The 25,803-nt window shown below is 52.4% G+C and overlaps 1 protein-coding gene across 3 annotated transcripts; it reads right to left on the bottom strand.

Moving 5' to 3' along the window:
• Positions 1-1,571: 1,571 nt before the first annotated feature.
• Positions 1,572-24,416, bottom strand: ISM2 (isthmin 2). Of its 3 annotated transcripts, XR_007204526.1 has the most exons (7): positions 23,684-24,416; positions 9,362-9,622; positions 8,496-8,871; positions 7,561-7,701; positions 6,971-7,048; positions 2,156-6,500; positions 1,572-2,061 (listed from the first exon to the last, which is right to left on the bottom strand). XR_007204526.1 is itself a non-coding variant. In XM_048308283.1 (6 exons), exons 1-6 carry the CDS (start codon positions 23,822-23,824, stop codon positions 5,983-5,985), a joined length of 1,515 nt encoding a protein of 504 aa, XP_048164240.1. In that variant the 5' UTR covers positions 23,825-24,416; the 3' UTR covers positions 1,572-5,982. The 3 variants fall into 3 exon arrangements, 2 of the variants coding, with proteins under 2 accessions (XP_048164240.1, XP_048164241.1); XM_048308283.1 differs by having other exon boundaries at positions 1,572-6,500; XM_048308284.1 differs by having other exon boundaries at positions 1,572-6,500; positions 6,971-7,042.
• Between the last annotated feature and the right edge of the window lie 1,387 nt (positions 24,417-25,803).

Here is a 25,803-nt window from a genome sequence, read left to right as displayed (position 1 = left end):
GACATCAAGAATGCAGCATGGAACTCAATTCTGTAGTGTGTGCTCATCCTTGAGCTGACCTGCGAGAGCAAAGGAAGCTGTACAAAGAGGCAGCTATAGATACGGTAGAGCTTCCCTGTGTCATGCAGGGTTGTCTTCCCTAAAGCACTCTCTGGCTGGGAAAATGAATGCAGGTGTTTTGCCAGGATTTTTGTGCACAGATGAACTACTGTATGTACCTGGTAGGCTGCAGGGGGGTGGGTAACATGCTGGAGGCACACTGATGTCACTGTACAGCATGTATGCTTTTCTGTTTGGGAAATCTTGGACAGAAACATGGGAAACCTTAAACAACAGGGCTAGCAAGTGAATTTACAGCCAAAAATTTAGTAAAAGAAAAGCAAAATTATTTAAAAACTGAAATAAGTCTAATTCTAAGTCAATGAGGCAAACGTGACAGCTGAATTGCAATGTCCTTGCCATGCTTCAGCAGCTATGCTGTGGTAGCAGTGCTCGCCTGCTGCAGGCTCTGCTGGCACAGCTGGGCCAGGGCAGCAGAAGGCAGGCCGTGCTAATCACCTGCTGCTGGAAGGTTAGGAAGTGGGACAGGAAGGCAACTGAAGTGGAATTTTAATTGCCTTCCTTTCATCACAAGCAGGGTTTACTTCAGGCATCCTGCTGCTAGTCTAATAGGACACGCTTTGGCCTCAGCCAGCAACCCACATGCATGGGGCTTATGGACTCATGGCTTTGCTCAGAGGCCATCTGAGGGCTCTTCCAGCAAAACTGACTATCCCCAGTTATGCTGGTGCTTCCCCAGCTGGCTCCCTGCCCCGCAGGCTGGAAATCACCATCTCCACAGCAGCAGAACAGGCTGTGTAATGTAGCCGTGCCTTGGCTGCTGTTCACACGTGAATCTCTTGGACTAACCCGGCGGTGAAGGAAAGCTTGTGCTAAAAGGCCAGGCTGTGCACTCAGGCAGAGCATGCCAGGCTGTGCCAGCTCTAATGGGGCACAGCAATGGTAATTAAGGCCTCAGACATTTACTTGGGGATGGAGATCTGAGCCTTAAGTCATGCTAGAGAAGGTCGCTGCACTACATCTGCCTGCTGCCAGCAGACACACGCTCCTTCAGCTACAGCTGACCTCTGGTGCAGCTACACGATGCTAATGAGAAACCCCAGACCTTTGCTTTACTTGGAAGTGTGGGGAGACAGGCACAGTTTGCAGTCATTCAGCTATTTGGGGAAGGGAGGGATGTATAAGATTAGGGAGAAAAGCAAGGTTCAGCATACTCTGGCCCAAAGGCTCTTTAAGAACCTGACATAGGATAAGAGGGAAAGTCTTGTGAATTAAAGAAAACAAAGGTTAAAAAACCAGAAAACAGAAGTGAATTTTTCACAGTGATGAAAGTCAGAGGTGGATCCTCAATATGCTATTATAGGCACATGGAGATGAGTAAGGAGCAACCATCAAACAATAAACCAAAGGGGTCTTTGAACTTCTTTAAGACTGTAGGCAGTGCTCTATATAATCCTTTTATTAGTAAATAAGGGAAGGCCTAATAAAGCTCATGAATCCATTACATTTTGGTATCGAAGATAATTGGTAACTTAACATAAAAATAAAACAACATTACCACTGGTGCTGTAAAAGACAAGTTTAGGGTCAAAAATTATCTTGACCAAGTGGAAAAGTGAGGTCAGGAGGACTAGAGCTGAAAACCTGTAATGTGCTGGGGTTTGGGTTTTTTCCAATCTTCTGCTCCAGAGGTGTGCCACCAGCACAGAAGACTAATGTGGCCACACAGCAGGGTGTGTCCCTTCACAGACCAGAACAGGGGTGTCTGAAAGGTTTGTTTCTCCTCTAGAACTACAGTTTTTATTCAAGATCTACAGACCACAACCACATCTTGCTCCTTCCTAGGCTAGTACCAGGCATTGCAGTTCAGGCCTGCTGCACAGGCTTTGGCTAAACTCTCCTGGCATTATCATTCTGTCTTCCCTTTCCAAAGGAGATCCTTCTGGGCCCAGCTGGGCTTTTTGTGTGCTTTCCAAGAAGTGGATTCTTGGAGCTGGAGCCCTGAAAAAAATCACACAGGTACTGGGATCTCTGTTGTTGTAAACATGTTCCTAGAAAATCTGAAGTTCATCCCTGAGAGATGGGCTGTACTCACCTCACCTGTGCCCCAGCAAAATCTGGGCACAGCTCCTTTTGTGTGCAAACAAACACCACTGCACGCCGGATGCCAGGGGACTGGTACAGCTCAGCTCCAGCCCAGGCTGGCAGACTACGACAACTCAACAGCAACTGGTCAAGAAGTTTTGTGTTCAAAGCCGCAGGCAAAAGTGCAGCTTAAGACTGCCACAGACTCACTCTGTGATTTCAGGTGACATCTCCAGGTCCTCAGCACCTGCAGAATTAGGGCAGGAATTCTTCCTGCTTCCATCCTCTGGCTGTGGGATTTCTATATCCCACGAGTTTCACAGCAGGGCTCATCATCCAACACAGCAAAGACCTTGTTACAGAGGATAAAAATTAGGCATGTTACTATACACAGCAGTAACTGTTGACTGCCCCTCCAGGGAAAAGAGTGATTTTCTCTGAGCAGAGTGGAGCTCAGCCGGCTCCCCCCGGCTTGGGCTCCATGCAACAATGTTTTTGATGTTGCAGAAGGCCGGCAGGAAGCTCCTAGCATCCTTCACTGAGAAGTCACCTGCTCCCCCTGGGCAGGGGCCGTCAGCCAGTACCCAGCTCTGGCCAGGCTGACCATGGAATAAAACCCGAGGTCAGGGCTGGGGCACAGGCAATGCATTTGCTTCTCAGCACTGACCCTGACGGTCTTCTTGTAGGAGGCTTCCTTCGCTGCAAGCAGAACTTCACATATTCCATGATGTGATGGCCGCCAGCTAGTCTTTCTTACCTGTGAGTTTTGCAGCCAGACAACTTCAAATGCAAATGTTACGGGAAGGAAGCAAAGCCATCAGGGCCCCAACTGGGGTTGGGAACCCAAGACATATAGCTAAACAGATCATCCCTCTCAACCAAAATAAATAGCAACATATGCTTCAGACACAACTGAATGACATCAGCGTGACATATACATATATAAAGTGCTTTATTGCAGCATCAGATTAAAGAATTCTTCTCTGTGAAATTTTGCAGGAATAAAAGACATTTTATATATATATTATACATAAAAAACCACAATAAACTTAAGGAGTGAAAGCTTAGAGATTCAGCACTTAAATAGCAGTGGGCTGGACAGAATCTTTGACGGGATATAAAAATAAACACTTGCTTAATGCCTACTTTTCTCATGGTGTTCTGCAAAGCCTCACGGTGTGTAAGGTGCTTGTATGAAGAACAACACTGCTTTTTTCTCATGCTCCAGTTTGTGTCTGTATTGTCCAAACCACAGAGGCAGCAAAGCAGAACAGCTACTTGGCTCTCAACTAGCTTTTGTGGGGGTAGTGGGGAATGGGGGGGTATCAATGCAATAGATTTTTCTACCTGCCCTTGGACAGGAACTCCAGTTATTACAGAAATTACAGGGTTTTTTCTGGGGGTTAGACTGGTTGACATAGCCAGTATAAAGAGGAGGAGGATACAAATCCTGGGTAACACTTATTGTAAGAACACCTCCTTAGAGAGCAGCCAGTCTAACAAACAAATTGGCTGAGCTTTTGCAAGTCTTCAGGAAAGGCTGTTTGTAGAAGTCCTGCTTCCATGTGTGGTCCAATACTGAACACTAGGCATGTTCAATAGGACGTTGCTTTTAAGAAGTCTGCACTGATGGTAAATAAACTCCTGTGAGAATCTGATGATGTTAATGATAGCATATGGTATGGGAGTGGAAATACGCTCTGCTGAATGACTGCTGTTAACAAGCTCATTCTTCCACGGCTTCAGCCGCTCAATTTGTTTGCTTCCATGTCTCTTGCTGAGGCTCCCTGGCTCCCAGAACCAAGCCACCAGATCACTGTCACCCCCTCTTGACCACCTCTATATGACCTATCTCTTTGCCAGAAACTAGCAAGTGAATGATCATCTGGGCTAGAGAACATGTAGTGATCATGATAATTTTCCAGGGTCTAGGTCTCTATCCGTGCTTATTTGGTTCTCTTCCTTCTCACCATTTACAGAACACTGGTCATCTCAGACTGCATGCCAGTTGGGAAATGGATGATGTCTGCCTGTATTTTGATAGAACCCATAACCAGAGTCTAGGGATACAGGGGTGTAATAACAGTTGAGTAAGAAAATTCAGTCATAATTTCATGGATACTTTTGTTTTACCAGCTATGAAGTCTTAGGTATGGATGACCAAGGATGCAATCTTCTATCAGTAACCAAGGCAAAAGGATCAACATACACTCAATAGATACAAAGACACCCCCAAAAGATTCTCCAAAGAGCTTTCAGACCAAGGATACTCACTGATGCTGGAGAAAGCTCCCATAAGCAGGACAGATAGCACAGGATGGTCAACAAAGGACCTCTGCAACCAGTTTTTTGGTTCAACAGTGCCCTGCAGAAGTACACGGAGTAGCTAGCAGCCTTGTGTGAAACCTCTAGTGTAGAAATTACTCCATTCTTCTTTATGTGTGCTTATTTCCCCTGATGCAACAAATTTGTTAAATAAAAGCTATAAATTTTCTGCCAGTTCAGCAACTGAATGTCCAGGGACAAAGGTGCTCAGCCTAGCTTCTCTGCAGAAAAGCCTCCAAAATATGCTGTGAGACACTGCCATGGACCTGTGAAAAGCTGAATAAAACCCAGGCAAGACCAAAGTGCCAACAGAGAGCATCACAATTCATGATCTGTGGACACCAGGTATTGACATTATTAGCGTGTGTGTGTCTTCCTCCTCTGGAGCCACACTTGTGAGCCTGGCCCGGAAGTGAGCCTGAGGATCCATGGCTCGGTTTGTCTGGCCTGCCTCCAGCTGGGGACCTGGGCAGACACAGAATGGAGAAGCTGGGGACGTGGGCAGACAGCATGGAGCAGGGTCTTGCTTGGCTCAGTGCTTTTTGCTCCTCGCCAGCAATGCCATGAGCAGTGGCCAAGGTGCCTCCTGCCCCTGGCAGGGCTGTGAGTGGGAAACACAGGACTTTCTTTGAGGCTGTGTCACAGGTGCTCCTGAGACCTTCTGGGGACTGCCAGGGGACCAAGGACTGGTGGAGGTCTAGTGCTGTGACTTGCACAGATGCTACCACCCTGCTCCCCTCCCCCAAGCACCAAGGCAGAGGGGCTGAAATGCACACAAGGTGGTGTGTCCCCATGCTGACCTCCTCTGAGGTCCATCTACGCGTAGCTGCGGCAGCCAAAACTCTGGTGGCAAGGCAATCTTGCCAAGGAAGCCCAGGCAGCCAGTCTCCTCCTGCCCCACAAACCCCTTCCCCGGACCCATGGACCCTTCTAAGTCCTTCCCTGCTCCTTCCCAACTGTGCACACACAAACCCAAGAATAGGGGAGGCCCTGCTCTGTATGTGTGGCTGGGACAGCCCTGCACTCTCCAGGAAGACCTATCCCCCGTTTCAGACATAAACCAGCATGTGCCAGGGCAGGTGTACAGACAAGGGCAGGCAGCCATGCCTGCAGCAGCTCCTCAGATGTGGCGTGAAGCCAGCAGGAGCTGAGCCCACTTCACCCTGTGCTCAGCTTACAGGCTGTGTTGAAAGGTCATAGAGAATAAAAGCAGACAGGAGCAGCCCCTTGTTCCCTTCATACCTCCCAGCCCCTGCTGCTCCCCACATGCCAGGCCAGGAGCCCTGGACTGCAGGACTGCCCTGGGTGGCATGGCAGGCACTGCACCACAATAACCTCCAGCACCCTCAGAAATCAGAGGGGGACTGAGACACCTCTCTGAGGGGATGAGACAGATGGCGCATCCTCCCCGTTTTGCCTGGCACCACTGACCCATGAGCAGGGTCAGGGCTGGCCAGGCTGCGCAGGGCTGCAAGCCAGTGGTGGTCGTGGCACCTTGGAGAGTGGCTGTGGCTAGTACTCCTTGGCCTCCTGCAGCTGGGAGAGGTACTCCTCCTCGGTGGGGTTGTCAGCACACCGTTGCCCATTGTTGGGGGGCCGGACGGCGTGATACCGGCTCCAGTCGCCCTTGCAGAGGATCCAGGGCAGCATGTCCACCTTGTAGTGCAGCTCCGGGGAGAACTCGGTGCTGATGAGGTTGGGGACACCGGCCCCCTTGCCACGGGTGATGAGGCGGGTGTGCTCATCATAGCAGCAGTGCTGGGCAGCCAGGGTGGTGCTGTCAAGGGAGAGCATGGAGCGCAGGCAGAAGCGTGCCGTCGGCTTGTAGATGTCCAGGCGCTCCTTGGGGCCGCTGGCATCCCGCCATCGGAAGCTCTTGCCCTGCTGCTCATCCCGCAGGTTGACGGCACTGTAGACGGCCTCCAGAGGGTAGGAGCAGGGGCAGCTGGGCAGGTCCGTCAGCACCTTGCTCAGATACTTGGTGAGGAAGTCGCTCTTGCAGTTCAGCCACTTCTCACAGCTGTCCACCTCTGGGGGGAGGGTACCAAAAGGGTGAGGGCATGCACATTCTGCACCCCACTTTACCCAGCTGCCATTTGCCTGAAGCCATGCCAACACCACCAGTGGAGCCTGCAACCACCAGGCAGGAGCAGCCAGGCTCTTGGGATGAGCTGGAGCCAGGCTCCACTCCCGAGGCAGTGACAGAGGGAAGGGGTTGTGTGCTGGGGCCAGGCTGGCAACATTACCTCATGGTAGAGGGCACGTGGCAGGCTGGCCTCAGTCAGTGAACCATAAAGCAGGACAGTGTTGTACCACAGCTGTGGGAGCAACTGGGTTTCCCAGCATGACCACTGAAGCCTGCACAATGTAGTGGTTTGGGTGGCTTAGGTCTGGACACCAGACACAGGACCCCTTGGCAGAGCCCTGCCCACAAGCCAGCTATGACCCTCCCAAGGTCTGTCACTGAAGCCCCCAGTGCAAGGCAGAGGCAGAGGCTGACCTGAGTTGAACAGCTCTGTGGTGTTGTCGCTTTTGAAAGGTGTCTCCTCTGTGGGGAAGACCATTTCTCCTTCTGCTCCTTGAGACAGAAAAAAAAACAAAACAAAGAGCCAGGTTGAACACCAGGAGGAATGGTGTTTTTTTCCTCTGTATATGCACCAGACACCATCCATCTCCCAGAGCCTCTCCTGCCACTTCTTTGGTAACATGGCCCTGTGTTTGGAAGGAAGGGCCAGCAGCAAGACTGGCCCAACGGACCTGAGGCTGTTACGTAAATCCCAGTGGATAGAGCTGGCTCTCAATATGTCAGGAGAGGATTTCAAGCTCCCAGTGTGAGAGAAGTGCTAGAAGTCACACACCAAGCCTGATGCCAGCTCTACCACCCCTAGGTCCCACACAACTACCTGGGGAGCCATGAAGCCCAATCATAGCTTCTTTGTGGAAACAAATCCCCATGGTCATTAGCCCTGATCACATCAAACATACCTAATTCTTGAAGCATGAGCAATGCCCAGCCTGCAGCAGTGGGGAACCAGCCCACATCAAAGTCAGTCAGACAGTCCCCAAGGACTGATATGGCCAGGGGCTCACCAGGGCAGCGTGTCAGATCGCAGGTCCTCGACTCCGTTGCTGTGCAGGCGTAGCCACAGGACCGGGTCCTCTTCTGGTTGCCACGGCCACAGGTGATGCTGCAAGGGGACCATGGGCTCCACTCCTCCTCATCTTCATAGTCTGTGCATGGCAGGGAAGAGGCAGAGAGTGATGGACCTCAGCAAAGCTTTAGCAGGAGGGGAGACAACAGCCACCTGGGACCTCCTGCAGCTCTGCCTCCATCCCTGACAGGACAGTGCTGCCTGGGGCACAGGGAAGTGCCCAGCCACGCAATGCCAAGGGCCAACCCCGTCCTCGCTGCCAACCCCAGGGAAGCATCCCTGAGCAAAAGCTCTCATTCTCACAACTTTGCTTCCATTCATACCAACCCAAACAGGTATTGCTGCCCATCCTGATCCTCACCAAACCTGCACAACACACTGGCCGTGATGCTGAAGCATCATCATGTGTTAGCAAAGGTTGGCTGGTTTTGAAGTCATGGCCAGGAAGTTGCAGGAGGGAGCTGCTGAGGTGCCCTGGCCCATCTGCCATCTAGCCCTCTGCAGCTCCTCTCTTGGGGGGGCACCCAGGTCTGTGGAAAAGGCTTCTGGCACTGATGTCACTACAGGGACCTGAGTCAATGGCAGCAGCACTTGTCATAAAACATTTGCACTGTATTTCTCATGTGAGCATGCCTTCGCTAGAGCCCATGCTCCAGTGTGATTACATGCACGGGCAATTCCCGCCAGGACACTGGCATGTCTGCTGGCAGCCCCAGCTGAGTGCTGGCCTTGCTCCTTGGCACGCTGGCTTATTTTGTAAGTAAGAGCTGAGCACCAGCGTGCTGTGATTGCTGGTGCAGGGCTGTGGGCCAGGCAGGACAGGGGAGGGCAGTGCTGGTCTGCAGGGCAGCTGCACATGCCAAGAGAACTCACCGTAATTATATTTTTCTTTAAAGATCCAGTTCTTCTGCCCAGGCCATCGCTGGTCCCAGTTACCTCCTACTCCACTAAGCATGGACTCCTCCTCCTCATACTCTGTTGTGTAATCTTCCTCTTCATCATCATCCTCTTCTTCTTCCTCCCTGTCCCCTACATCCAGGTTGTCATCCTCTTCCTCCTCTTCCTCCTCCTCTTCATCTTCCTCCTCCTCGTCCCCCTCAGCAGGGTCAGTGTATTCCCAGAAGAGGGGCCAGAACAGGTCCTTGTGAGACAACCACTCAGAGGATGTCAGAGACCAGTCATTGCTTGTCTCCTTCAGCAAGTCCATCTCCATCTCAGCCTGAGGATCATCCACCACTTCAATGGTCACCTGGCGGGCAGATACAAGGCAAGGCAGTGAGCTGGGGCACAGCCCTTGGGCAGGCCTACCAGACCATGCACTGGTTCCCAGCCCGAGAGGCCAGAGACACTCTGGGCTGCAGGACCGTATGAGGAGCGCAAATGGTCTCTCCCCATCCAGAGGGACGGACAGAGCGGGAAGCACAGGGTGGCTGGTGGTCACCCACAGGGGCCAACACCACCCTCAGAAACTGAGGGGTCACCCACATAGTTTGCTCCTGCTCTGTGGAGAGGGGCTGGGGGGGGGCCAGGGAAAAGGCTGTGAGCAAATTCCTCAGTCGAGGATCTTCTCCATGCCAGCTATTTGCAGCTGGTAGTCACCAAAAAAACAGGTGACAGTGGCCACACAGACCCTGCTCATGAGATCCTTTCTCTTAAGGAACCAAATGAGGCTGGAGAGCACCACTTTCAGCACAGTGCTCATGCACACTCCCTGTAGCCTTCCCAGACCCACTCCCCACCTGGATGTTGGGGTTCTGGGCACTCAGGTCCACATTGGCCAGCCCTGGCAAGTTCTGCAGGTCCAGCATGAACGGCAGGCTCTCCTCCCGGCCAGCACCACTGGGCTGGGGCAGCGCTGGGCTCCTGGCAGGCTGCTGAGCCACCCCTCTGCGCCTGTGCCGCCGCGGGCCAGCCTGCCCACTCCGCCTCAGCCCCCGTGCCTTGCCCGATGGTGGCAGCTCCTCGTCTCCTGCCGAACGGGGGCTGGATGATGCCGAGACCTGGAGAGGGAAGAGGCAGAGAGAGTATCTCTTGAGGGTGGCAGTGCAGGGCAGGGAGCAAACTGCTGCCCTGCAAGGACGGGTCTGCCCCAAACAGTTCCTCCACCCCATCTTACTGCAGCATCAAGATAGCAATTAACATGTTAATCAATCAAGTTAATACCAAGTGCCCTGTGCTGTGCCAGCACTCAGTCCCGCTGCACCTGAACTTACAGGTCTATTCAGACTGGTACTGCCCAACCTCATGACCACCCTCTCTGCCATCCCACTGCCCATCTCGCCTGGCTTTCCAGTTCTCACTCTCCCTTTTTGGCTATTTCTCAGTCCCTGGAAATGGGTTAACAGCAAGGGCTGCTTCTGGTCACAGAGTTACCGCAGCTCAAGTTTAATAATTTTATGTATTTATATAAAAAGTTTACAACAAGGGCTTTATGACAAAGGGGAAAACCTCACCCAAATAAATAGTTCTGTGGCATTGGTATTAGGGCAGATGACTTCAAGCAACACAGGTTTAATTGAGATTTCTGATGGTGTCCAAAGGCTACCACAAAGAGGGAAAGAAACTGCTGGCAGATATAACCCAGCTACCTTTAGCTCTTCGGGAAAGGGAAGATGCCCAGCCAAACAAGTCAACAAAACTCACGAGTGCTGCCAAAGGCTCTAAGTGCTGCTGCCATTCCAGGGCCACATGGCATTTCGCAGCCAGCCCTCCAGTCCCAGGAGGAGCAGCGGCAGCAGACAGGGAGCCCTGCCGGAGAGGCAGCACCAGCCATCCGGGGAGCCAGGGAGGCGGCCAGCAAATGCTGCCAAATGACTGCGCCCGCTCCGAGTTCCCACGTTCCTCGTCCCGCACTCGGTGCGTACTGGCACGAAAGAGCGTGACTCAAGGGGCCAGCAGGCTCCAGTGTGCCCAAGAAACCCGAGATGGGAACAACTGGCAAAGCCCCCCCTGCGGCACGGGCGTCCTTGGGAAGGTCTGCAGGGCCCCGCAGCTCAAGGCTGGGAGCAGAGGTGCCCGAACTCCCAGCATCTCCGCCAGCGGCTGCCTATTTCTGGCTGCCCAGCTGAAACCCCCTTTTGTTCCCAAGCTCTCACCCTTCACGTCAGCCCAGTCGAGAGCTGTGGGATTAATGAAGAGCATGGAGTGCCCCCTCCCCACGGTGCCGGGCGGGGGGGATGCAGAGAGGCATTTCTACCTGCAATTAGAGCCAGATGGTTTGGGGAAGGACTCCCCTCCCTTTCATCCTGATCACTGGAGCACTTCAAAGGCAGCTGGAGCCTAGCCAGACTCTCATGAGCGCACACAGCCTGTCCCCAGCCCTGTCCCTGTACATCAAAGCCCGCGATCCCTCCATCCCCGGGGGAGGGAAAAGAGCAGCAGGGACGCTGCTGGTCCCTTGGCTGCTGCCCAGAGCAGGCTGAACGCAGGGAAGGGCCAGTGACAGACTTCACCAGATGGGCCCGGAGGAGAGAGGGCTGCAGAGAGGAGAGAACCTGTGCTGCCCAGAGAGAGCGTTTGGGGCTTGCCCCTCTCCCTGGCCTGGAGGGCTCCTGTGGCACTGCTAGTAGCAAACATGAACAGAAACACCCCCCTGCATGCACCTTCCCCTCCAAGCGCCCTCTGTCCCCATCCAAACCACAAAGGTTTTGGGAAGGATGCATGGGAATGATGCCTGGCTCTGTCTCAGCCCATCTCCCAGGGCCTTAGCCCCTTGCTAAGTCTCCTGTCATGCCCCAGGACTCCTTGGCAGGCCGCAAGGAGCCCAGGTGGAACAAAAATAGCAAGAGGGGCTGAGCAGGCAAACCTAGCCATGTCCCAGTGCTGGCTGCATGACACTGCCTGCTGGTGCTGGGTTTGCTGCCAGCTGCACATGCCCAGCACAACCCCTGCACAGGAGACTGGCAACAGCCCTGCAAGGCTGGCATTCCTGCCCAATTTGCCAAGAGCTTGTTGGGCCGGGTAAGCTCACTTCACAGGCAACCCAAATTTAATACACATGGAAAGGGAGGTCTCCTCTTAGCAACAAGATCTGAGCTCACCAAAGGACACCCAAGAGCAAGCAAGCCAGGAACAGACTCAAAGTCTCCAAATTTACACTCAATGCCTAATTCAGATTTTACACCCAAACAAGCTCAAGAAATTCAGAGTACTGTTCCCACAGGGAAAATGTAAAACTGCTCCAGGGGAACTGGCTGCAAGAGTGTTGCAGGGCAAACAGAATCCCCTCAGCTCCCAGATACTCTGGAGGCATAAGGACGACAGGGGTGGCTGCCCTGGATGGCCCAGAGCCCCTCAGCAATGGTCACTACAATGTACCACCCAATGCTTCCCTCCTGTTAACGTCTGCATCTGAAGCTTTGCTGGGCTCAAATTTGTCCCTGCATCAGATGTCCCTCCTGAGTAAGGCTCAGTGCCCTGCCCCAGACAATCAATCCGTGGATTTAACAAGCTCTTAGGAGGCCCAGTGCTCCCTCCAGGTCAGAGCATCTATGGTATCAGATGTGTCTTCTCCAAGTCATCAAGGGTCCCCTGACAGCCACACAAGCAGCTGCCCTTGAGGTTTGCACTCCTGCTGTGTGACATCCACCCTCTCCTCTGCACTGGCCAAGGAGCAGCTGGATAAAGCCATCAAGGCTGGAGCTAAGCCACTGCAGTGGGCTAAGGGAAGACTTTGCTTGTCCAGAGGGAACACTCTATTCCACTGCTCTCTATAGAGCACAGGAGAAAGGCTGCAAACCATTGCAGAGCTGGTCATCAGCAGTACCCTTCTCCTTCCACCATCATGGAAGAACATTTGCTACCACCCCACAGAAGCAGAGTGCAGTGCTGGGAAGCCATTAATGTCTGGCAGCCGAGCTCCAGCCTTCTCCTGCGACCAGCCAGCACCAAGCAAAGGAAAATGCTGAACAAGGAATTGCCACAGCTGCTCCTGCATACACTTGGCATATCCTACCTGTCTGGGAATAAGGATTCCCAGGGCAGGAACCTGAGAGAAACTCTGGGGCAGCACTCGGGAAAGAGCATGCACTTTCCATTTGTGAAGATCGTATTTCGACTGAAGGCTGTAAACCGGCTCACTCCTGCCTACCTACCAGTACAGGAGCCCTTCCCACCTAGTCCAGGCTCTCCCACATGTAGGACTGATCACCTAAACACCCTGAGGCACAACCTTAGAGGAGATGTTTGGAAGGGGAAGTAACCAGTTAGCAATTCACCCTGGTGTCATGCCTACTTTGTACATAACACAGGCAACAAGGTGTGTGGAAAAGGTGTGGGAAAAGGCCACACATCATTGCTCTAGAGACTAAAGGCTGACATTTTTCCCTTTCTAGTCCATACATCTCTATTAGAATTGCTTCAAAATCTGGAGATGATGAAGAGAGCAGCCACAAAAACATTTCACGGGATGGAAAGACTTTTTGAGTGAAAAACTTGTACAATTCAATTTGTTTGTCATGCTGAAGAAAGAAAGCAATGACTTGGTTTTCCAGTTCTTTAAGGCAGTAATCCATCAGGCACCAGAGACTCTATAATCCAGAACAGAAACACATAATAGGAAACAATGTGCCCAAGTCAAAGCCAGACAAATTTAACTGAGGAATAAAGATCGGGCTTTTAATGCCATAGGTAATTAACCACAGGAACAATTAACAAGAAAAATGACAACTTCTCTCGTGGAGACTGTCAAACCCACGTCACTGGGCTCAACATGAGTACTGCAACTGCACTAGGGAAGAAATTCAAGGCTCTAGTAATTTCTTCTGCTCTTAAAATTTGTGATTTTGCTAGAAATGTCTCTAAGGCTTTGAAAGCCTTAGAAATGTCTCTAAGGTTAAGAAAGCAAATGGCCAACGTTCATGTGCTGCAGCTCTTAAGTAAAAATTACTAGAGACATGACATTTCAGATCCTACAGCAGTTTAAAACCTGAAAACATCAACGGACTAGTTCCTATGCTGTACTGCACTTCGGCAACCAGGAACACCACTACACTGCCACTTAACCACAGGTACTTGTCCCTCCAGCACGTTCCTCAGCATCTCTGTAGGCATCTCAAGCTGCCAGAGCACCCAACAGCAGTGCTCTTTGTAACTACATACACTGCTGAGCAGAGCTGCCCCTCATCATGGGGTTAAGCCAATCCAAGTACCTTTGAGAGAACTCCTCTGGCAGCAAAGCACTGCTGGAGCTTGTGCATCAGCAGCCAGTGGAGCAAGCAAGTCACCGGCATAGCACAAGCTCAGAGGATGCAGCTTCTACCCACACCTATCCCAAGCCAATTATAGAGCACATAAACTCATTCAACTTGAACCAAAAAAACCTGTGCACACAGCAGTCAGATCAGAGGCAACATTCAGGCTGTGCTTTGGGCTTGTTAACACTGCAGTGAGGAAAATGACGTATTTGCTAAAGGCCGGTATCACACTGAGCTATAATTATAAGGAATGGGCGCTTTTGTTGCTTAATCATTACTGCTTGTGTTAGGTTTCCTTTGAACAGTTTTACCATGCTGTATTGAAACAAGAAACCACCAGAAGAACTATTGATCTTTTCCTGAATAGACCTTCCTTCTCTTTCCCCCAAGCTCTCTCCAACATTATTTTAAAATCTGTCCTGCAGTCTGTTGCAAACTTGCCCACTTATGAATTAGTCAAGTACAAAATTTTTTCTTTTTTTTTTTTTAACCATAAAACTTTTCTTTTTATATTTACCTAAATGAGCTGCAAGGATCTGGAGGAAGTATTAAAAAAATACATCTTTGGATTGAAACTGGGCGGGAACAACTCCAGAGCAGGATTTTACTACAAAGCCATACTATAAAGCTATGGAAGTAGAGAAGGCTGGTTGGTTGCACTAGAAGGAAGCCCAGCATGTCTGGGGTTAGCTCTGGGGCTGCAGTTTGCAGAAAGGCTCATGACAATTTTTGCTGGTGGGACTAGGAGAAAGGAAGGTTCTTCTACTGCTAACAGGTAACACTGTTGTCTCTTTAAAATAAAGTAAGGTTGAACAGCAGGGTAATCACCAGGAACAAATGCAGTGTGCCATGATGCCTCCCTCCCATAGTGCATGCTTTCTCCTCTATGAGGCACTGCTCAAATAAAGGGCTTTTTTAGCCCAGCCAGCTGAAACCACTGCAGCCTCCTGAGGGCTGTAGTTTGATCCTCCTGGCTCATAACCCATCCACCAGCACATAACCTGTCTACTGGCAGTCTTTCAGCCAGATGGAAAATCCATGGGATGCACATTAGGCAAGTGACCTCTGCCAGCCATCAGCTCATCACCCACTTAAGGGATTTCCCAGAGCCGTGACAGAGCACAGCAGCTTCTAGAGGTGTCAAGAGCTGGGTGGGTACCTACGAGATAACAGGGAATGCAAAGATGCTGCTCAGTTCCTGTTACTGTCTTTAAGACCTTCTGAGCCACAACCCCAGTCATCAGACACAACACATTTAGACTTATAGGCAGGTGGCTTAGCAGGAGCTATCACTCAGGATTTTGACATGTGAGCTCCGGAAGATCTGCCAGAGGTAATTTAAACAAGTTAACACCTCCAGTTGCCTCCCTCTTCTTGTGCCCTGGGTTACACTCCTGCCCGCAAAGGGGCTGTGGCACAGGTGAAGAGCAGAGCCATGACTTCCCAACTGCTGTACTATCCGGTCCACCTCAGGATCAACTTACGTGGGTGCTGGGAGGGGGGGTTATTGGTTTGTTTGTTTGTTTTTGTTGGCTTGTTCTTTTCTTTTAGTAAACACTCCCTTTAGGTTTTAGGAGAGTTCTACAAGTGCTTACAGAACAGACAAGGCACTTGGTTATTACGTGGGCAGATCCTGTTTACGACACACCAGCAGGAGCCAGCAGCAAACTGTAGGCTGTGCAGATAATTATTACGCCCTCATGATTATAATTTTCATGCAGTTATCAAAATACTTTAGATCATACGGTATCACTTTCTTTTCTAACTAGCTTCATCCCAACTGTCTTGGGTAGGGAGCTGCAGGAGGCAGCATCAAAGGCCTCCTCATGTTTCACATTTATTTTCATGTCTCACAGTTGCAACAACTGTAATCTCAAAACTCTTTCCAAGGTTGGTGACTCAGTTGCCCCTGAGGCAGAGCCAGCCCTGGAGCAGAAGACACCACAGCACAGAGAAGCAGCAGCACACAGCACCATGAGGAGCAAGGACACAGCATAGCTGACTTTGTGCAAGACCAGAAATGAGGAGGTTGCCCAGGCTACAGAGAATGCTCCTCACCATGCATCCCATTGGCACAGCCCAGGCCCTCTCATCCCAGTCGGCTCTCTTGTGGGTGTGCTCATGAGTAACTTGCCCATGGCATCCTCCCACCCCAGATCACTTGTGACACAAGGAGGAAAAGTAGCAGCCTTGTGGCCTTTCACCTCACCATGCCACACTGTTGCCCTCCTCATGCAGATCATTTCACTGGCAGATGCTTCTCTACCATAAATATCTTTTCTCTCTTTAACACTGAGACAAAATTCTTTGCCTGCAAAACTCCCATTCTGCAGACAAAGAAAATGACCTGCTCCTCAGGTAGCTTCCAGCAAGGCAGGATACATGCGGGTCTCCCATGTCGTACTTGGAGAAGACTCTCAAGAAGGTTCACCACAGCTCAGTTTTTCCTCCCCACCTGCCCTGGAGGAGGGACTGGTCTGCTTTCTAGACAGATGAACCACACAGGCCTCGTAGTGGAGAAGCTGGAGCATACAGTTGGCTCTGCTGATACGTCCCAGCACAGCAGACGGGGCTGTCCTCGCACCAGAGACTCTGTCCAAGTGCACAGGTCCCAAGGGACAATTCTTGATGGGTGGTGCCTGCTGCAATGACACCAGCTGGTGGCAAGGCACCCATTACTTGAAGACCTTGAGACTTCTGCTGCAGTCTTGGTATGGGAGAAAGGAGACTGCATGGAGAGGTCCCCCAGAGAGATGAACAGACACACATCCACACCCTCTGGTGCTCTCTGGCAAATGCTCTTGCTGGGGCACATGGTTTCTGTTAACATAGTTGAGCAGTAATACACATAAGCTCCTAATGCATCAGAGGGAGTCGCTGCTAACTTGTTCCAGCTCTAAAGCCCATGTGCTTCAGTAACCATTAACTTGTTCCAGCTAATGATCTGCATTTGCTAGTCTGCACACCGTAACTCTCCCGCTGCTCCAGCTGCGGCTTTCTTGCCTGCCACAGCCCAGGCAAAACTGCAAAAGGAAGAAAACCCCAAATACTGCAAAGCAGGTGTAGAAACTGACAGGACCAGATCAACACCAGCCTCCCCCTGCCTGCTAGAAGAGGTGGTGGAGGGGATCACAGGGCAGGAGGGAGTGCAGGGGGCACCTGCTCCCCTTGTCCCACGCAGGGCGCACAGGCTGCCCCTCCGTGCAAGCAGCAGCACAAGGAATGCAGCCAACCAAACAAATGCAAATCCATCAGGGATCCCTTCAACAAACGGGCACCTGAGCCAGACTCGGAGTATCTCCATGCCCTGCACAGGAAGGGATCCAGGCAGGGATGCTGCATCTTGTCTTCCCGAAGAGGCAAAGCTGGGATGACGCTCAGCCAGCAGCCCCTGCCCCAGGTGCTTGGCTGCAGCTCCCCAGCCTGGGGTCAAGCTCAACTCCTCTCCCCAGCCAGCTTTGACTTTCAAGGAGCCAGCAGCCTTAGCATGTAATAAAACCACACTGTCTCCAGAGGGGAAGGTGTTGGGAACTGCTAACATGAAGACATCTGTACAACACCTTGTCTCGATGGAGGTGCTGCATGGTACGGCACAGTGCAGCTGGCATTCCCTGTGATTTTGGCTGCTGTGGGAATGGCTGCAGGTGAAGGGGAGGGCAGGGAGGGCAGCAGGAGGGAGTGCTAAAGTGGTAAGGAAGAGAGGACACCCCAGGGAGGGAAAGAGATCGATTTTCCACGTGGGGCACCTCCCAGAGCACCTCCAGGCCATCCAGCAAATAGTGCCTCCTCAGCCAGCAGGGCCCTGGGGCTCAGCTGCTGGGAAAGAGCTGGGGATGCCTTGCTCACCCTAGGCTAGGGCTGCCAAGGCTGGGATGGAAGGCGGCTCACCTGAAGGGCACGGTACCCATGCCATGTGCCAGTCTCCAGTTGAGCCCTGCATGATAGTGGCAGTGACATGTTCCCACACCTGCCCTGCAGCCCAAATCCTGAGTGCTGGATAAGACCCTGACAGAGCAGGCCAACCATCAGCTCCAATCCAAGATAAACCCACGCCTCACCACCTCTTCCCTGAGTGCATGGGTGTTTCCTGGCCTTCTGCAGCCAGGTCTCTACCTTGTGCCCATCTTGTGGTGCCAAGTGACAGCAGAAGTCAGCAATTTACCGCATTTTGTTCCCTTTGAAGTTGTATCCTTGCCCTGGAGACTAAGCAACCTGAACCTCAAGAGGCATTGGTGCCCTTCATGCCAAGGGCCGCCCAGGACTCAGAGCCAGGTAGGTCACCATTTTTTTGCTGTCTTCATCTCTTAAGTACTGAGATGAAAGCACATCTCAAACAGCTTCTCAGACAAGCCCCCAGAGTCCCTACACAGAAGGAACATGGAGCAACGGAATTGCTTGGAAGCAACACCATGCAGGCTGACATTTACAGCTGACCACATAAAAGCACCAGGCTGCCCAATGAAGGTTCCTTACAAAAACATTCTACCAAAACAAACAAACAAAAAAATAGTCTTTACACTGCACTTTTGCAAGCTTCTGTCTGAAACAAAAACGATTTAACACTGAAATATGCTGCAATCTCTTCCTTGCTCCAGTATATTATACAAAACCTGAGCCTCTGGCTGGTAACATTTGCTTTGAAGGAGCTGGACAGCACGGGTACACCTTGTGGGCCTGCCTGCAGCTCAGACTGTCCCCAAGCTTCCCTATGGGAAGTATCAGGCTTCATGTTTTGAGGATTATTCTGAGAGGAAGAGTACTTACTGCTACAGTGGACCAGTGTGCACTCCCTGTGCGTAAGACACTGACAAGAGGAAAGTGGGAATTAATCTCTAGCACACTCCCTCATCACCCCACTGGTCTGAGAAAGATCATGGCTGGAGGCAGGATGAGTCCCCCAGCTTGCCTGTCTTTTGAGGAAAGGGTCTGCACTGAGTCAGACAATTTTGGGAACCCAGAGAGAGTGCAGGGCCATACCCTGTTGGGCGATTTATGCCTAATCTCTTCCCCTTACATGTGCCTTTTACAGGAACCCCTTTGATTATAACAATGGGGACGCAGCAGACTTATTTGTGCAGTGAAAATGGAAGAAGCCCCCTTGTTGGGCAGCTTCCCTACACCCGGCTCTCCTTTGTTGCTGCTGCTGTCTCAGCCCCAGGGCGGGAGGGTTTTCAACTGTGTTGACTAAGATAATTTGGCACTTCTCAAAAGGAAATTTGCTACAAAGGGCGAAGTACCTCCCTGCGCACAAAGAGCCCCTTTCAGAGCGGAAGGATGCTTCAGTGAACGTTTTGTACCCACAAATCCGACCTCCGCCAAGGACAAAGCCAGGGACAAGAACGCTTAATTGCTGAAGAAATGAAAAGGTAAAAAGCACATCCTCAGGCAAAATGACTCTGCTACTGACACAGCCCGCAGTGGCGGCGGGGATGTGGCTGCGCAGGCAGCCAGCACCGATCCAGCTGCCCACTCGTACCCCAGCGGGGCTCTCCCGAGGAGACGGGAGCCCGGCAAGGTGCTCCCCGCAGGGCGGACACGGGTGACAACACAAGCTGGGGATCCACAGCAGCGTGAGAGGGTGAGACCGCTCTAGGCCAACTGAGATCCTCTCCTTGGCCAGAGCCCTAGAGGAGTCAAGAGGGAGCAAGAGCTGGGGGAGAGGCACAGGGCAGGCTCCCGTAGACCTCTGTGCCTGTCCAGCCCATCACCCCAGTGGTCTCCCCAAACCAATGTGTCTAGGCTGTGTCAAGGCTCCCAAATGACAAGGCTACCCCGACTTAACAGTCTCCTGACAAACTCCACTCAAGCCCAGCTGATATTTCTTTCACTCTTCTTATGTAGTACAGCCACACCATGTCACCTTGGAGCTCCTTCGCTCTCTGTCTGCTCTCTCCAGCCAGGCATCACATCACTGCTATACATTTAATTTTTAAGCACTCTCACGCCCCTATGCACAGGGCAGATTGATTTCAATCAAGACTGCTAGCAATGATTTTCAATCAGGTGTAGACCTTCAGTTTTACATGTAGTTTCCCACTGCTATTCTCACTGCCTGGTTTAACCAGTAAATAATGTGTTGTGTTGTTGTTTCCTTATTTCTCAGGGGCCAGGAGCCAGTCATATCAGGTGCTGCACAAACCCATTGATTTGTAGCCAACTCAGCCTTTATGCTACGATTGATATTTCTTTTGTTGCCTTCCATTATCTCTTATCCCAGATGCCAGATTTGCTTTGCTCACAGCCTCAGACCAGGGGAAATCCAACAGCAAGTTCCAGCCTGGATTTGACCCCTGTCCCAGCTCTGCAGCAACACCCCGGGTGCTTTGGGAAGTTTGCTGACGTTACTCTTGGGCCCCTCTCTCAGAGTGGTTCCCTCCTGCAAAAGAGCACCCACCAAGCCCACCAGAGCTGGACCCTCCATAAAACACTGTTGGCTCGCTCTGCCTCACCCTGTCAGTGCCAGGATGCTTCAACACCCCCATCACCATTCCTGCTGGCACTGTTATTCCTGTGCACAACTACTGAAGCTCTTGTGTGGGTTCACACAGATCTAATCACTCCTAACGTTTACATTTGCAGGATGTTAGGACTGTGGCTGTTTTCTGTTTACCAGGAGAACACTGGAATTCATTGGCATCAGCTGGAAAGAATCCAAACATCTATTAACTATGTTCAGAGCTAATATTTTGAAATCCAGTGAGTTTATCAAAACATATTTTTCATTTAAACCTCCTGACTTCATAAACAAATAAACTATTAAGTGATGTGATGAGCTGTATCTTGTCTCCACAAGGGACACAAGCTTTTCCAACTATTATGTTACCCAAATCTGAAGAGTCACTTAGTGGTCAGTGCTCCATCCTGCCACATTTCTGCCCACATCAAAGTATGATGTATCCAGCCTGAAAAGCCCTTCTAAAACCCCTGCTGTACACCTGTCTGCTGTTTCTGAACCCACCTGCCTTCTCAAACGTCACCAACAAACCTCCAAATGAGCAGGTACCTCTCTTGTTAGATTTAAGTCACAGTTTGGAAAGAAAACTGCCTTTCAACTTTCTCATTCTGCCTTTTCAACTTCTAATCAAATAGACTGAAGAAATAGCAAAATATTCTCACTACATCTGTTGCTTATGCTGAGCACAGTATAATTCAGGCAAAGCTTTGCTGACCAGTGTCATTGCTGAGATAATGTAAATGCAAGTACTTGCTCCTTTGGTAATGCTGGAAATAATGGATCCTGACTGGGGTACAGAACTTTGGACACACTGATAAGGCTAGCACCTAAAAATAAATCATGTGTTCTCTCCATCCTTCCTACAATAAGAAGACTTTCTATCCCAAAAAACTTACTGGAAAACTTATTTGTTTTAATTTTTCTAAATTTTTTTAGTATAGGAGTGCAACTCTAAGGCTCAGCACAGATTACAAAAATTCCCATTCAATTCTAAACCAAGGAAAAACATTTGCTTTAAACAAAGTTGTTAAATTAAAATAAATCCAAGTTATGTAATTGTTTAATGGTTTCGATTGTCTATCTGCTCTGCTCTGTCATTTCTATTTTTCTCCTCACAGCCCCCTTCATTCTACCCACATCTGTAGGGCATTACCCATAGTGTAACCAATACTCCAGCTGTGGCTGCCCTGCTGCCATAGAGACAGGACGTATCAGTGCTGCAACAGGAACCATCTGTGTGTATGACCCAAAATCACTCTGGATTTTTTTTAACCACCATGCTGCTGCGCTTGTGCTCTCTGCTTTAGTTCAAACAGCTGGGCATGACTACTCTAAATTGTCCCCTGCATGCACCAGAAACAGAGGATTTCATCCCAAAACGCAGCTAGAAGACATATGCGAATACCTACTGCTTCCTCCCTGCCATGAGAAGTGTGCCACCAGTACTCTGAGGGATGCAGGGTGCGCACAGGAGCACCGCCAGACTCCCAGAGGAATCCATTCTTCAACTTCCTCCTTGCTCCTAACCTCCACCCTCAAACCTTTGCCTATAACCTTGTTGTATGTTTGTATTTCTGCAAGAAGCAAAGGTCCCGGGGACAGAGGCCGCGCTGTGTAAGTGCCGAATGTGATCTTTGGCTGGCCGCACAACGCTCCCCATTCACAGCCATTCACAAACCGCGACTGACAGCAGCTCACATGCTCTCCCATGTATTTTAGATGTCAGATAAAAAGGAGCCTGAGACTGTGCCGCAGGATCCCGTGGTGGGGACGTGCACAACTTCCTAACAGACAGCTTGTCCCCACCCTTGCTGCCTGCCACAGGGGTGCAATACCTTCCTGGATTTCAAGTGTAAATCCCTACTCCTTCTGCAGCCGGAGCCTGAGGGCACTCTGCCTGGCATTTGTCTGGCAATTGAAGCAGCATCTACATCTATGGTTGAAGTTTCACTAGCAAAGATCAGCACCAACATGGTATTACCAGCACTACAGCACATCATCCCCAGCAGTTCTTGCATCTGCTCAGTCCACACGCCACTCAAAACCATCACCAGGCTTGACTAGTGGTACTTGGCTGGGTGCCAAGTACTCGGCCCTCTCTTGCCCCTTAGCCAAGCATTTCATGTGGCAGACTCCCTTCTCACACTTGCGCCCTGAGCTTCATGCTGGCATGGAGTTTAGTGCATCTGACAGGAGCTGCCAGCATGACTCCTCCACAGATCAGACCCTGTTTTGGCATTAACTAGCAATAAAGTATATTCCCATCGCTTCGCACCTCCTCTGCCAGTCTGACTGACACTGAAGATCAAACCTGCTGCTTTCCATACTCCTGTGTATCGCCGGCGAGGACTGAGCTGCTCTGACCCTGTCATGCTCAAACTCCTCCTATCGCCACCTTTCCCAGTCATTCCTTTCCACCTAGTTTTAGCAGTAGCATTATTTGAGAGAGTACTTTTTGAACACAGCTCTGCTGGCTGAATGACTTTTCCTCCAGAGAACAATTTCAAGATGGAAACAGCTTGTTTTGACCATCCAAGAGTCTTTCTTACCACCCGCTCTCCCGGTAGTTTCTTTCCCATTCCATTCCTGTCATCCCCATCAGGTCCCACCACTTGGCTCCCAGTCTGACTGGACCCTCATTGCCTGCTGAAGTCTCCCCTTCCACAAACCGCGTTCGGCAGCGAGCGCGGGACAAGATCCGGCACTCAGGCAGCCCCGGAACATCCCCCTCCCGGCCGCGGGGCTCCCAAGGCCGCCTGCCCCGGGGGGAACTGCGGGGGCGCAGGTCGCCGGCATGAGAAGGGAGCGTGGCCGCTCCGGAACCTGCCCCAGGGGCGTTTCGGCGGGGAGGGGAGGAGAGATGGTGGCTGAAATCCATCGTGTCTTAGGTTTCTGGTAGAGGAGAGCTGGCATTCCTGGCAAGGCACCAACTGCTACTTTGACTGCAGCCGGACCCCTCTCTCCCACCTGAGATGCTGGGCGCCGGGGGCAACGGATCTTCCCGGGCAGCGGGTCACGGCACTCGGCCCCGAGCTCAGCAAGCCTAAAGCATCCCCTGTCCTTCAGCCTCTGTGCAGTGTGAAGACCTGAGGCTGCCCAAGAATCCCGCAGGCCGGGAAAGGGCTCTGCCCCTCAGCGGGTGAGGAAACAGCCCATAAGAGGGGGCCCCCAAACCCTGCTTCTCCCCGCTGCTGCTTCTCTCCCCGGAGCTCTGGGCGGCCGGGCCGCGGGACACGTGTTGGATGCTGCTCCCGTCCGAGACGCACAACGACGTCCGAGAGAGCCCCAGTGACCACCCAGGTGACCGGCTGTCCCCCTCAGCTTTCCCGGGCACGGGAGGGGGTGCAGAGGCTGAGGAAGAGCTCGTCCTAGCACCCTCCCGGCTCTCTGTATTTCCCCAAAGATCGCCCTACCTCCTCCAGCCTGGAGCTCCTCTCCTTCGGGCTATTGCTGCGCTGTTTCCCCCTCACGGGTAGTCCTCTCACCGCGGCCAGGAAAGTTGTCAGGAAGACGAATCCGAGGATGAGCACGACTTTCCCTCTAATCAGAGGCATCTCTCCCTTCCTCTCTCCCCACCTCGCACGTTCAGGGCAGGAGGTCCGGCAGCACGCCCGCCCTTAATGCTCCAAATCCTGTTCGCCGAGAGGAGGGGGGGGGGAAGAAATATATATATATAAAAACCACCGGAGCCGGGAAGTGCGGTGCCCCGCGGGCGCGGGCAGGGGCCGGGGTAAGGGCAGGGGTAGGGTCCGCCGGCTCGGGCCACTCCGCTCCCTCTGATCGCTCTTGCAGTTTGCCGAGCACCTTCCGCTGTCGCGGCTCCCCCGGGCTCGCCTGCCGGTACCACTGATGCTGAAGGATAACTCTGAAAAGCTTCACAAATGTGCGCGGGGAGGGAGGGAGGGAGGGAGAGAGCTTCGCCTCCCCACCCCACTTCCTAATCCTTTCGGCAATCCGAGTTCTTTTCCTCCTCTTCTCCTCCCCTCGCCGAGTCACTCCCCGGTGCTGCCGCGGCTCTGCCGGCAACGCCGGGCACCGGAGGGCGGACGGGAGGCCGCTCGGCGAGGAGACGCTCCTACTCGCATGAAACGCGCTCCAGCCCCTCCCGGGCGACCGCCGCGGCTGCCGGCCCCGGGCACGGCTCCGCCGCGCCCCTGCCCCGCTCGGAGGCTGCCGGCACTGCCAGACCTCCCCCCTCTCCCTCCGGGCGCTGCCCCCTCCGGGGCGCCACCGCCCGCTCCGCTCCTCCCCTGCCGGCAGCTGCATGGCCGGGGCGGCCACCGCCCCCTCCACCCGGCGGTGCCCGCAGGGCGCTGCCCCTCCGGCGAGGCCGGCCCGGGGCTCTTTGTTCCGCGCCTCGGCGGCGCCGGCCTCGCACAAGCTCCGCGGCACCGGGTGCTTCCCGCCGGGGCAGCCCCGCCGCTGCAGCGCCCTCCCGGCGGGGCGGGGCGGCCGCGGGCCCCGGCGGCTCCGGCCCGGCCGCACGAGGCGGGAGGATGGAGGTGCCCTGGACGGAGGGGCGGGAGCAGGGACGCGGTCGGGCAGGGGGTTCCGAGCCTCCCGCCGCGCCCCCGGGGAAAAGAGCTTGCAAAAGCCGCCCTTTTCCCCCTTCCTCCGAGCGCCAGGGCTGGGGCCGCTCTGCGGGTGGGAGGGACGGGCTCCCCCGTCCCGGGGCTGGCCCGCGACAGGCAAAAACGGGGCTCTGTGCTCCCCGGTGAAAGCCCTGGCTGTTCCCGAATTGCGGGAGAGTTTCTACCGCTCAAAAAAAGTCTTTATTCCATGATCTGCTCTCTTCTGCGCCGGCAGCATCTTATCCAGTCCTTAAGGCCTCTTGGAAACGTGGAGTGGCTGTTTACTTGGGGTCTAGAGAATATCTTTTCCAGGATCTCCACAGGCGTTCATGAGCCTGGGAACAAAATTAGGGAAAGGATTATGAAAAAAATTATTAGGGAAGGACACTGAAAGGAGGTTTTGCAGCCCGCTAATGAAAAGTGCCAGTGCTGGCACGGTCCAAAAAAGGGAGACCTGGAAGGGAAAACCCAACATTTCTACAGCAGCCTTAGCACAAAGCTGCAAATCACCTGGGCCCATTTGTGTACCCAGCTAAAATCAGGACCTGCACCTCCTTTTCAAATGCCAACATGTGGTTTATGCAGACCTAGGGCATGGAAAGAAATGTTTAAAACAAGACACAGACGGCAAGACAGATGTGAGGTCAAGAATCCCCTGCGAAATGGATCAAGAAGCCTTTTCAAACATCTCATTAGCAGCATGACAGCTAAGAGCAGCCTGACACTCTAACAGCACCCAAGGGTAGCAGCCTGGTTTTCAAGCACAGCAGCATTTTGGGGCCAGCAACGAGCTACAGAACGGGCACTCATCGTAGGAGTGCTGCACATCAGGAACAGCAGCTACCACTGCAGGCGTCTCTCCGCAACAGAAGTGGCTTTTCTAGACTGCTCATCAAAGCTGCTGCTGTACGATGGACTGGAGACTGCCAAAAACCAGCTAAGCATCCATCTCACATGCAAGG

The sequence above is a fragment of the Corvus hawaiiensis genome, chromosome 6, assembly GCF_020740725.1.
Source record: "Corvus hawaiiensis isolate bCorHaw1 chromosome 6, bCorHaw1.pri.cur, whole genome shotgun sequence".
Classification (NCBI taxonomy): domain Eukaryota; kingdom Metazoa; phylum Chordata; class Aves; order Passeriformes; family Corvidae; genus Corvus; species Corvus hawaiiensis.
The sequence above is the reverse complement of the archived record's forward strand: the minus strand, read 5'-3'. Positions and strand labels throughout refer to the sequence as shown.

Coding starts and splice junctions, on each gene's coding strand:
- ISM2 (XM_048308283.1), bottom strand. CDS start 23,824: ATGCCTCTGATTAGAGGGAAAGTCGTGCTCATCCTCGGATTCGTCTTC. Junction 9,623..23,683: donor GGAGCTCCAGGCTGGAGGAG/GTAGGGCGATCT, acceptor TTCCCTCTCCAG/GTCTCGGCATCATCCAGCCC. Junction 7,049..7,560: donor CGATCTGACACGCTGCCCTG/GTGAGCCCCTGG, acceptor TTCTGTCTCAAG/GAGCAGAAGGAGAAATGGTC.